This window comes from Pteropus medius, unplaced genomic scaffold (assembly GCF_902729225.1).
Source record: "Pteropus medius unplaced genomic scaffold, Ma_sr-lr_union100, whole genome shotgun sequence".
Classification (NCBI taxonomy): domain Eukaryota; kingdom Metazoa; phylum Chordata; class Mammalia; order Chiroptera; family Pteropodidae; genus Pteropus; species Pteropus medius.
In genome coordinates, this window is record NW_024340696.1 from 4,279,377 (window position 1) to 4,292,870 (window position 13,494).

At 35.0% G+C, this 13,494-nt stretch overlaps 1 protein-coding gene across 4 annotated transcripts in view; it reads left to right on the forward strand.

The window, feature by feature from the left end:
* LUZP2 (leucine zipper protein 2) overlaps positions 1-13,494 on the forward strand; it is a 390,997-nt gene that overhangs the window by 184,615 nt on the left and 192,888 nt on the right. For 2 of the 4 annotated variants that reach the window (XM_039865920.1, XM_039865928.1), the window contains exons 3-4: positions 1,065-1,135; positions 5,947-6,028. In XM_039865920.1, coding sequence (XP_039721854.1) covers positions 1,065-1,135; positions 5,947-6,028 — 153 coding nt within the window. The remainder of the gene's footprint in view (positions 1-1,064; positions 1,136-5,946; positions 6,029-13,494) is intronic. The other 2 variants (XM_039865935.1, XM_039865945.1) reach the window with 1 other exon arrangement.

The following is a 13,494-nucleotide window of genomic DNA, read 5'->3' on the forward strand; positions in this document are numbered from 1 at the left end:
AGCAGAGCAGCTTTTATTGGCAGTTTCCTAATAATGACCTCAGTCAGTCATTTAGGGAAGAAGTTTTTTGTATGAAGTTTGGTCCCTCACATCCCTATCAGAGTGCTTATCGAAAATTGTGTTTTTAGCATTAGATTGGAAAATTTGTGAAGGCAGACACCGTGCCTTTGCATGAGACTTGGTATAATTTATGACAAATATTTGTTAAATTAATATTAAGTAAATAAAATGTTTTGCTATTCTTGCTATTATCAATTCCTTACCTGTCACAGATTCTCTTCCTATAAACACTATCACTGCCTTTCAGTTTCCATTTTTAATACCAAGAAAATAGTTTACCCTGTTAAAAATAGTTTATTGAGTATAAATAAGAAAGTTCTTAGGGAAGGCATAATGGAACAGATTCTCTAATGAGAAAACACAGTGGACTTTTCTGTTTTAATTCATAGTCTATGAATGCTGAATTTGACAGAGTAAATAAACACTAATGACTTTGGTGGTATTGTTTTTAACTTAATACAATGTCTGTGCAATTTCATCATTTTTTATGACCTTAGTTCTTCTGTGTATTCTAATGTACATAAATAATAAAAAGATAAGACCCAACAGGTAAATGCTTTTTGGCTGCTTTGATCTTGAATTGTATTGTTACTTAGCTTATTTAGGGATGCCTTTTATGTCCCCTTGTATTTGTAGAAATCATGCCAGAGCTGGTTTGACATGCCTGCAGAGAACACAGTAAAACTTCCAACAAAGAGCAGAAAATATATTTTATATTCACTTATTAAAAGACCTAGATATTTGGAGAGCATGTTTCTATCCATCAAACCTCTAAAGACCCAGACTCAGCTCTTTCTCCTTCTCCTGCTGTGTAGTACACACACTACCTGGTATCGTAAGTTTCTGAGTGCATCCTTAGAACCGTGAGGGCCATCATGGCCTCATCTGCACATTATTGTTTCAGGGCATAAATACGGTCACACCAAAGGCCAGAGAGATGAAAGTCAAGTGAGCCTCAATTTATCACTTGAATAAGACTTCCTTTTCCCCTTTTTTCTTATCAGTCTTTGAAAAATGAAGAGAAATCGGCCAAAACTAATGTTCAGACTCTTCTAGAAATAAGTCAGAAACAAAGGTAAGACTGCGTTTTCTTTTTATTTTCTCAGTTCTTTTTTTTTCCATAGTGCCAAACTCCATTCAGAAATTTCACAAGAATCACTTCATTCTAAATGCCATACATTTTTTTTATCTTCTTACTTACACTTGAATATATGAGACTAAAACGTTTACACACATATGTAGTCTTTTCTCACCATTCTGTATCTTCTCTAATATTCTTGCCTCTTGACTTAGAAAGCTCTCATTAGCATATATTTGGATTGCATTTATGACATGTTAAAAATATCAAGACCAGAGTCCTATAGTGAATATTTTTATTATTAAAATAAAATTATTATTTCTTGAATATGAAATTCTTTTTCAATCCAATATTAAAAAGAGCTTATATAATTTTAAATTATATCATTGGTTTGAAATTAGCCACCTATGCTCGATATTACACAACTATTTGTGGTTCATTGAATTAGTGTTGGAGAATTACAAATGGCATTTTGAATAGGCACGACTAGTCAAAATAGATAAAGAGACACTGAAAACTATTACTTTTTACAAAGCATTCCATGGTGGGATAGGATAATATACAAAAATATACAAATAGAAGTGACCTCTGCATGTGCGGTACCGCCGAGAGAATTGCAGTGACTAAGACAGAGGAAATCAGCGAAGAACAGAAATAATCTGTATACATAGACTAGAGATAAAAACTTTTAAAGATTGGAGGGAACCTATTTTAGGTAGCTCTACAGGAGGATGATATAAATTAAAGAAGTATTTTAGGTAGATTATTCTAAAAACATTGTGCAGGACATAAAGAAAGAGACATAGACCAAGTGAAGGGGAAATGGCTTAGGGATGAGTACAGGGAGAACGCAGCAGTGAGGACCATGGAGTGACAGTGCAATAAAGTCTGCCTTTTCTCATTGAAGGAGAGACACAGATGAGGCGATGGGCTTATACATGATATTGATAAGAAAAAGCCTATTCCTTTAGTTTGCTGATATTGTCATAAATTATCATTGGCTGTTTCTACATGACACACAAAATACCCAGGCAAACCACGAAAAAATGTGGTTGGGTTTATTAAGAATTTCTTAATCATCATTTATACATTTGGTACATATACAGACTACCAAGTGATGGACCAAGTCTTTCAGTGAAAGAATTACATGGACTAGATATTTTGGCATTGTGATTTCAAAGTTTTATCCAAAATTAGAAAACTTGTTTAAAATGCATAGCTTGTATAATGTACACAAAGTCAGAATGTGAAATTCGATAAATTCTAACAATAAGTAATTTCTCAAAAGGATATGACATTTTATATATTAGTTTTTATTGTTTACTTAGAAATATATAAAAATCATAGTTTTCTGAATATGAAGATGGCTCTGTATCTTATTTCCAAAATAAGAGATAGATATTAATAAAGAGTAAAAGAGAAAAATATGATTTTCAAATACAAAAAAATATTAACTGATTGCAAATTTAGAAATATTATCTGAGTCTGAAAGAGTGTAATGTGTTTTAGATACCATTTGCCTAATACACTCGGCTCTCATCAACCCTTGGTCTTCTGGAAGCCTTGCCACCCAGCCCTTTACCTGCAAAAGTAGGCCCAAGAAGTCATGCTTCTTTTATGTGACTCTGACATCACTGGCCACAGTTAATTGGCTCAGAGACAGCTACTGAAACAAAACTAAATCAATTAAAATTTCCCTCTTGGAATTATAGCCAAGAGGCAACTAATTGGTTTCTGCGTCATTGGAACTAGGCTGTAAGTTAACTCAGGGGATATGAGGTGGCCTTATACAACTACATGGAGAGAGCAGAGAGTTCCTTTCTGCCAAGAGAGACAAAGAAAGGAGTGTGTATGTGCATATGAATGTTTTGTATGTGTGTATGGGGGAACGGAGTGGAGAGAGAGAGAGAGTTGTGTTGACTCTTGAGTGTTACCATTTCAGAAGTATTTAGACAGAGGAGTCTCCACAGAGAGTTTTAAACCTTACTATGCTAGGAGTGAGAGTGTGTAACCACATAATAGAGACTCTGGGGGATAGAAGAGTATCCTAAAGTACCTGAAAGACTGTCTTGAGAAAAGATAATAAAGCATTTTATTCTTTATAGTGGTTGGAGGGTAGAGATACCTAAAAGGCAGTTTTGGACTATGTGTACTAACAGGTTTTAAAATATAATATTCTCTAAAAATAAACAAATGGTTGGGGGTAGTAGCAAGTTCTCTGTGTGATGTTATTACAATACAAACTGGAAACTATTTGAAAAAAAAAAAATCTTCCCATAGTGATTCGGGTGTGTGTTTTCTTGTTTACAATTTGGGGTGGAAGATGTGTGAAACAACTGTCTTTTAAAATTCCTATAACCATGAAATTATATGATAAAATGTACTCAACATCTGAACAACCTATCACAGATGTCACTGGAGCCATCAGTTCTTTAGAATTAAGTTTCGGTTCAGTATCAAATATGGCCCTGGAGTAGCTAGTCACAGTCTAGAAATTTCAGCTGGTGGAAAGAGCATTTTATGAGCAAGTCAGGAATCATTTCTCATAGGAATATAACTTAGCATGTCTGTGAGGCAGAAATTTGGAGGCACTTAAAACACGAGAGCAGTGAGAATGTGCAGAAATAAGCCTGGAAGGCAGAAGGAGATGGAGCGAATCAGAAGATTAAAAAGTCCCACATCACCACTGGAAGATAGCATTTCTTACACAGAAAAAAATGTACCGAATTCTCTGCCTTCTCCAGTTTTTGTTACCAGCCTTTACAGTTTATTTTTGTCTTTCTCCCTACATTGCCTATAAATGTCAGTATGTGGGAATTTTTGAATATAGACATGTGCTCATTTTTATAAAATCTGTAATATTTTATATGTATGGATCATTTAAAAACTAAAAAAAAAATAAATACAAAATTTTCAAATCCAAAAATATTAAAATAATTATTATAAGATTTTACTATAACTTTTTATCAATTGGTAATATAAGAGTTTGATTGTATTTTGAAGATTTGAGTGTTAGGAATAGCACATAGAGCCTTCTTTCTTTTCTCTCTCTCTCTCTCTTTCTCTCTCTCACAATAAAGGTAGTATAATAACTCTCTGGAGTTTGAGCACATTAAGCTCCAGAACACAATTTTACCATTTCTCTATGTATCAGTTGTCTTTATTTAATATAATCTCGTATTTGATGCAAAGCTTGTAAGAGTGCCTATTACATTGTAAGCCTACAATATATGTACATATTATCATTATATTATATTATGCCACGAATGCTCTTTGTAGAAAATATCAAAAATGATAATAGAAGTCCAAATTTTAAATGTCCACATACAAAACAATTCTGAAAAATAAAACCTGTTTGAGGAAGAAATGAAAGCTGAGACTTAAAATCCACTTTAAGCAAAAGCGTTTTATATGCTTCACCGAAGCAAGCATAAATCATCTAACCAAAGTGACTGTAATTATTTTGTTTTGTAATTAACTTGTTTAGATTACATTTTGCTTTGACAAAGCCCCAATCGATTCCAACAATCATACAGATTCTTATTGATATTTCTGAAATTAAAATTGGGACTTAAGATTTTCTAGAGTAAGAAATTTGAGCCATATTTAATCCCACTGGATGAAAGAACAGCTCGTGGTGATGCAGGAGGTGGTGGTCAAAGAATGAACACAGGGACCTGCAGTAGTGCCGGGAGCTGTGACAGTAATCTCATATTTATTAAGTGACTATTTCAGGCATTATACTAAGCATTTTGCATGCATTATATCATCTAAACCTCAGTACAAACCTATGAGGTAGTTGCCCCCATTTTACAGATTAAAAAAAAATGAACCTGAGAGGGTACTCTCCTATCCCCTAGCCCCTATGTTGTGGTTACACACCAAGGTTCCAGAGGGAGACTTTTGGCACTAGATGGGGAATTTTAAATTAGTTTGGGTGCTGATAAGACTAGAAATGTTTTTATTTAGTAGTTGCTTTTAGTTCAAAAGAGTTTATTCCTCTAGCCAGAATCAATACACACACGCACATACTCACTGATACACTAACCCTTATCTGATAATCTGAACTTTCTGAAGTGATAGCTTAGGTGATAAAATTAAGTCACAGAAAATAATGTGATTTGTCATAAACGAGTAAACCATTGAGAGGAATGCATATTTATGGAAATATTTATATTTTTAAGAAGTGGACAGGGTCCATATATATTTGTGAGCTTGAGACACAATGTGTATATATGTGCAGACAAGTTTTTCTTTTATTACTCCCAATAAATAAGGCATTCCTCAAGTTAGAAATAAGTTTCCTTTCTCTTTGTTTTTATAAAAAAAGTACCAGGCTTTATGAAGGGTGTCTAAAGCACAATGCTTTAGAATTAGTCAATTAAGAGAATCCAAAGGCAACAATAATTTTATCCTATCAGCAGTCTATGGTAACTTTCTCCTAACCAGCATGTTCATACTCTGGCATGCTGTCACTAAAATTAGCTTTTCAACTCTAATTATTATATTTATTTGATTTGACACATTATGCAGCTCACAGATGATTCACACAGTGGGATTCGTATAAGACACAATAGCAAGGCAATTTCCTTTAAATACAGAATGCTTTTAGTACTGGCATAGGAGAGAAAAAACCCTTATTACCAGAATCCTGAGATACACCCTGTATGCTTAGCTGTGTCTCGATTCAATTCTAGTTATCTGTTTCCTAAATGTACGCAGAAAGCAAAACATCTTTTCGTAATGTACATAGGAAATAACAGAATTTTATTATGTCTTTCTCTCTTTTGCTCTCTATTTTCTACTAGAGAACAAATGAAGTCTCTCCAGGAGGCCCTGCAAAATCAACTTAAAGAGGCATCTGAGAAAGCAGAAAAACAACAGGCTACTGTAAGTGTGTTTCCTTTTTGTGTCCTTTGCTTTGGGGCTGGGATATTGTTAATTATTTCCTTTAAAAAAATCACTATGAAACAAAAACACATGTTAAACATAAAAATGAATATACAATGAAGAAAATCCAGGCACCAAGATCATAAAAATATTTGGTCAGCATTTATTCCCCCCAAAATATTTTTGTTTTCTTTGATTCTTAGGGGTCTTCTAATTCCCAACCCTCATTTAAGAATAAAAAGCCAAAGGCAAGAGTGGGGCAGGAATGCTGTGTCAGGCCTCAACTTACATCAGTGGCTCTTGAATTGTGGGGTGTAACTGACCTTGAACTAAGTTAAACTGTTCAGATCCCTAAGCCACAGGCTTCATCTACTGAGTAGGAGTCTGTCAGGTGAGTCCACAGCATCTACCTATTTAATCAGTTCCACAGGTGATTCTGATATACCCCAGAGTTTAAGAATCAAAATTCTTTCCAGATTTTTTCTCTTGACTCCCGCTTTTCAGTTCTCACAATATTCACCATAGGCAGGAAGGATGGTGCTCATGATAGCAGTGCTGAAAATTAGACTTGTACCTAATTGCCCCGACCCACATTATGCAACAAATGAGGACTGGATCTTTTACCTTGTTTCCAGAACTAGAATCTGTTTTAAAATATAGTATATTGAATAGAAAATTTGAGATACAGTAAGCCCAACAGAAACAACTGTTATTAAAGTGATAGTTTATTTCTCACAGTTCTCAAGACCAGTGGTATGATGTGTAACAGGAACCACAGAGGTAGGCATTGTGCTGGACTCAAGGCAGAGGGAGGCAGGGGAACTGTGGGCCTTTATTGTGGTTTATGTGGGAAGGAATGGGTGAGGCTGGGTGCCATCTTAGGATTGGCCAGAGTAAATGATGTCAGTGGGCTCTGGGGCATAGAGACTGCCCCTAGTAGTCTGGTATCTGGCCCTGGGGGTGATTAGGATGGGTGCATAGTAACCTGGAGTGTGAGCACCTGATACAAGGGGTGGCTGGGGCTGTGGGCTCTGTAATTTGTACTCTGTATTTGAAAAGCATTCCGACAGAAGGAGGAATTTTTTTCAGAGGGTTAGGGAGGGAGCAGCAATAGGGGAGACAGGAGGTTAAGATAGGATGACAAGCATATTATTGGGTTGTTCATAATGAGGCTTGTCTACATATATGTGTAAGGTAGATGTTAAAGCATCAAGTTTACAGAAGCTAGAAACATGGTTAATACAGCCTCCATCTAGGTTAATTACCTGGGATCCCAGCCCCTATATGAACTGACAGCTTGCCTTTCATTTGCAAGGTAATACTTGGATTAGAATGTGGAGTTTTGCTTCAGAAACTCAGCCCTGTCTGTCATTCGGGACATCCGCTTCCTGAAGACAATCTTTCTAATGATGACTGTTGCCTTTCCTAGGCACGGGATTGTTTCTTGTTAATGGATTCATTGTTATCTGTTCTGCCCTCTTAGAAGGATAAGCTTGTTGGTTCTTCTCTGCCATGCCATGGCAACACTCACTGCTCACCTGCAAGGTATCCTAATGTCTGGCTCTCCGGACATCAGATGTTACATAAAAGAACAGACATACTTTCAGCATTCAGCATGTTGCTCTTTCTCCTCCACGCCTGACCCAGATGACTAGGTGCTCCTGATTTCAATCCCATTTCTGTCTTGACCTATCACATGTAATCTGGATTGTTTCATAGCCTGGTCACAAAATGATGGTATTTAGAAAAGAATAGAAGTGTTCACACATACTATTATCTCAGATCCTCACAATAAAACTACACTTTTTTTTTTTTTACTGGAAATTAATGACTCAGAGAAGGTAAGTTTCTTGTTTTTACACAGCTAGTAGTTGGAAGAATCAAAGCATGAATTTATGATTATTCCAATATTTTATGCATATGGTATCTAAGATCCAGTAAGAAGAAGGTTATAACTTTTGAAAGAGTATGTTCAAAGTTAGAGTATCTATAAGTATGGGAAATGTCACAGACAAAGGATGCATAGTTGGGAAGAGAAGGAGGGAGTACGAGCTAAGTCACTGATGCCCTTATCTCAGCACGCTTGTGATGTCTTTCTTATGGCTCAACATTGAACCTTGAGTGAGAGTTTCCCTCTCCCACCCCAAAATACTCTACTAAACCAAAAACTCCCTAAGTGGATGCATACCTAGCATGCACTCCAGAATATTATTCTGTTCTTAAATTCTTAGTGGACCATCTACGAGTTCTGTGAATTTGAGCAAGCTCTTTAACTTCTGCAAGTTTCCTTATCTGCAGGATTTTGGTGATGATTCCAATTAAAATAACATACACGCTTTTTCCAAAAACATATCTAGCATGTAATATATCCAAACATTAAACTAATATCATTCCTCATTGCTCACTCCTTTTTTCAATTTCACCTCTACCACTGCTTAGCTGAGTAAATATAAGAAAGTTATTTTATATTTCTGAAGCTCTTTTATAATAAAAAGCATGTCAGTGCTATTTATATAACAGTTTATTTGGTGATCATGAGGTGATGCACACAAAGCACTGAACAGGGTATATAATCAATTGTAAGCAACTTCAGTATTGTATTGAAGTCTTATGAGACTGTCTCCCACTCTGACTTCAGACACCAGTCACAAGCCCAGGTTATCACCTGTGCTTCTGACCTACCAGCTGCAGATTGAAGGTTCTAATAAATACTTCCTTCAATTAATTTGCTAGAGTGGCTCACAGAAGTCAAAGAAACATTTTATTTATTAGATTGCCAGTTTATTATAAAAGGCTATAACTCGGTTAACAGCAGGATGGAAGTGATGCATAGGGCAAGGTATGGAGAAAGGGCGTGGAGCTTCTATGCTCTCTGAGTGTGCCACTCTCTCTAAATCTCCATGTGGTCACCAATCCAGAAGCTCTCTGAACGCTTTCCTTTTGGATTTTTATAGAAGCTTCATTACTTAGGCATGATTGATTAAATTATTCACCATTTGGCAGTTAATTCAGCCTCCAGCCTCTCTCCCTTCCCTAAAGGTCAGAGGAATGGAACTAAAAGTTCCAACCCTCTAGTTACATGGTCGGTTCCCCTGGCAACCAGTCCCCATCCTTAGGTGCAGTCCAAAAGCACTTAGGAAATTCCAAGGTTTTAGGAGCTGTGAGTCAGTAACCATGGAAAAAACAAATTTATATTTCTTATTATTATAAATCGTAATGTCACTATCAATTACTATGATCATGATCATTATCATCACTATTACTATTTCATCTTTTTAACCATTTAAATCCATTGATATCTACTAATATCATAGTAAGAATAATCAGGAATGAAAAAAGAATGAGTACCTGAAAAAAAGAAGATTAAAAAATATATATATCCCTTTGTTCATGATTTAGGGTGTTCTTTTTCTTCAACTCCACTTATATTGCTATTCGAAATAGTTTGGTATTCAATGAGTTGCCAGTATCTGCTTTTAAAATCTGACCCTGAATTGTTCAAGACTGACCTGGAGTTCCCAGAAAATTAGAAACACTTTCTTTGTGGGAATCAGACATTTTACTTAGTAGTGATCAAGGTTAAACATGGCTTTATTTTTGCTGTTAGTAATAATTACTAGATAATTGAGTTGACTTTTTTGGCTTACATTCCCTTAACTGCAGACTGACTTTTCTTCTTTATATTTGCTATTGTTGTCAATTTTTAAAAATAATTTAAAAACCATGTAGGCTTATATAAATATGTATAAAGATATACATAGGTATATTTGGTGTGTATGAATGTGTGAGTGTCTGTATGTATGTAGAAAGATAGAGTCAGAGACAGAGAAAGATGGTGAGGAGAGAACCAGAATATATTTCAGCACAGGATTCTCTTATTATTATATTTTTTAGAAAATTAACTAGATATAAAAATCTTGATATAACTAGGTGATGTGAAGTAGTATTAGAAGTATACCTCATTCTACTCTGACGTTAATAAATGTATACATGCATTCTACCATCTGGTGACAAACGTGGAAAATGTATGCATTACTACAGGGAAGGTTTATGGTAAAGAAAGAATTTCCAAATGACCAACTTCAAAGGAAGTTTTAGTGGAGCTGGCTCAGCGTGTAAATGAGAAGGGACTATCTTGGTCTTTGGTCTTTGTCATGAGGTAGAATATTTGCTGTTGGCTGGGTCAGGGCAGCAGTAGGGTGCCTAAGAGGGTAGGCTGAAGGACCTCTGTAACTTCTACTCTTTTGCTTTCTCTCACTCTTCCTTTGGAGTATCACCTCCCTCTTCTTCATCCTGGGAGCCCTTAGCAACAACTCAGATCTCTATGTCATCATAGTAACATTGGTACAGTCTAAAGCCCTGCCGAAGTGAGGAGTTAAAGGAATCAGAAATGATGGAGTTCTTACAAATCCTACCTACCTGAGAACCCTCAGCAGAATTCTGGGTCCAAGATTCTCTACCCTGGATCTTTCTCTTTTTTCCCAGGACTGCTGCTACTGCCTTGTTTTTTGTTTTGTTTCGTTGTTGTTATTGTTGTTTGCTCTTTTCCCATACACATTGCCACACAGAGTAGCTAACAACCCAGATAAAATAAGCTAAGAAGCTAAAATAACACTGAAATATGAGATATAGAGCTACTAAAAAGAAAAACCATGCTTTGGAGCACATGTGCACTGTGAAGCAGAATTTCTGAAATAGGTAAACTAAGAATTGAAGCTAAATGTTTTAAATACACTCAAGGAGATAAGGGAAGTATTCACAATGCACTGAAAAAAACAAGAAAGCACAAAAAAGAGCTTTTTGGAAATATTAAATATAGATACTACCCAATATCTAAAAGAAATAACACACTAGGTTACACAAATCTCTAGAAGAAAATAGTTGAGTAGTAGTAACGATAAAAAAAATAAAAAAAAAAATTCATGGAAAGCAGCGCGAAAGAAAAAAATTCAGAAAATAGAAAAGAAACATTAAAATAAATGAAAAAATGGAAGTAGGATGCTAAGTATCTGAATCACAGAATATATAAATAAATGAGTGCAAATATACATAAATAGAAATCTTGCTTTATTTATATCTATGTTTTAGAAGGTTTCAAATGGAAATTGTGTGGCAAACCTTCTGAGATTTTATATGACTTAACATTTAAATGCCTATTTAGCTGGATAGAAAATGAAGAGTAGATAATCTTATGCACTGTCCTTGATTACGTTTCTAATTATTCTGCCTTTTTCCATAAAAATAACAGATTGTATATTTTATGCAAAAGATGTTGCAAATATTCACATCATTTGGTAAGTGAATAGTAAAATGCTTGAAACTTAAAGGAGATATTGCTTTAAAAATCACAAAAATATAAAAGACGATACTCTTCTGAAAAATTAAATCAAAAAAGCAGTAAAGCTCTCTCGATCTAATTCTGTTGAAAATACTTTATGTGAACATGTGAACATCTGGGGTTTTTTTCCCTAACATAACAATAGAGTGACAAATCTTTCAAACCTGTATTCCTCGTGAAAAAGCTAATAGCAAGGAAGAATGAGCTCTCAGGTGTAACCAGAGTAATTAAAGATATTAATGGTCATTGGATGCATTTCCCTACTCTTGTTAATTTTTACGGTTTAACTTACCGTAAGTGAGACATAATTAGTCTAAAAGCAAGGATTAGCTTCAAGCTTTGACTCTCATTAAGAATAAAGACTTGCTATGTTCTTTCATTCTTTATTCAAGGTAAATTAATGATACTTTTGTCTCTGAAAATTCTTTCATTTCATTAACAAAGAATGCTTATTTTTCTAAGAATGTTCTAACCTGCTGCAATTCTAGACCAATGGTTTCAGAATGCTAATACTTTTTGAAGACTCTGAATATATTTTAAGTCCTGAATATTTGAGTATTGCATTCTCAAGTTTTTCTGTCCCAGTTTAACATTTAAATAATTATATTTTTGACATTGCAATATATTTTCATTACAAGTTTAATTAGTTGTTAATTATGGATAACATATAGTGACTGAGTAGTATCAAAATGTGAGGATTTGGAAAAAATAAAGGTATCAGTGGAAAAGCAGGATATTAATATAAGCAAGATAGCTTTAAATAGTTTATGACTTAAACTAAAGACAAATCTGTAACATATCAAAATTTTCCAGTGCTCATAAAACGCTTGACAGTTTGGGTTTTTTGTTCTGTTTTGTTTTTTTTGTTTTGTTTTTTTTACTTGTAATGCAAGTGCAGAACTTAAGCTTTGATTGCAGAGGCATCCACTTCATAGAGACACTTACTTCAAAAATGGCTCTCTCAATAAACACATTGCCAGCTACTGAAGGATCCAGCCTGCCCACGCTTCCCCCATCCCCCGTCCTCCACACACCCACACCTGCTCCTTTGCTTTAGAGATCTTAGCTGATTTCCATAAGTTACGGATGACTGATCATTGGTCCACTTGTTTTTTTCTCTTCCCATGCTTTAAATTCCCACTCTTTTAAATTCACCAATAGTCAGCTCTTGAAACCCTGGGCCTTCACGCTGACTTCAATAAAAAGCAGAACTCCTCTTCCCCTCTTCCCCCCCTCTCTCCCCTCTTTCCCCCTCTCTCCCCCCTCCCCCGCTTCCTCTCTTAAGTAAGCTCCAGGTGTGCCATGTAATTTCCAGGACTTGTAAGTAACAAACAGGCGTTACACAATACACAATGAGTAAAAATGCACAAATACATGCACAAAACTAATGCACATACACGTCAGGGTGGTGATTACCTCTGGGGAAACTGAAGGAAGAAAAGTGGGGCTTTAATAGTATGTGTAACATTTTCTTTACAAGGTTTGAAGAAAATTGGACAAAACCTTTACTTATGTTTATTCCTAGAGTTGGGCCCAGAGCATTTTACATATTCTTGTTCTTTTGTTTACATTTGAAATGTTTCAAGCCTAATTTTTAAAAAAATCCTAGTGTATGGTAAAAATTATCTTCATTCCTTAACCTGATTTTCACTGGTTCATCTATCTCCAGAGATAATACACAATGCCAGTCTCTTTTGTATCATTCCAGGGATCCTCTAAGACTTTATGTGTTTTCTGATACATAATAGATAGATGAGGCCATTGAGCATTAAAAAATGGCTCGTCCAAACTGAAATATGATGTAAGTGTAAGATACACAGTGGATTTTAAAGACATATTGCAAAAGAATAATGTCAGTTATGTCATTAATAGTCTATTTCATGTCAAAATGATAATATTTTGAGTATATTAAACAAAATGTATTAGTAAAATTAATTAATTTCACCTGTGTCACTTTACTTTTTTAAATGTGACTACCAAAATTTGAAAACTGGAGAAATTAAATGTTTCATCTACTGTCGTAGTGAACCCTCAGTGACTATATGTCACATATCTTAGCTATTGTACTATGTTGACTTTTTAAAAAAAATACAGGCAGATAATGATGCTATGCTCATGCAAATACAGT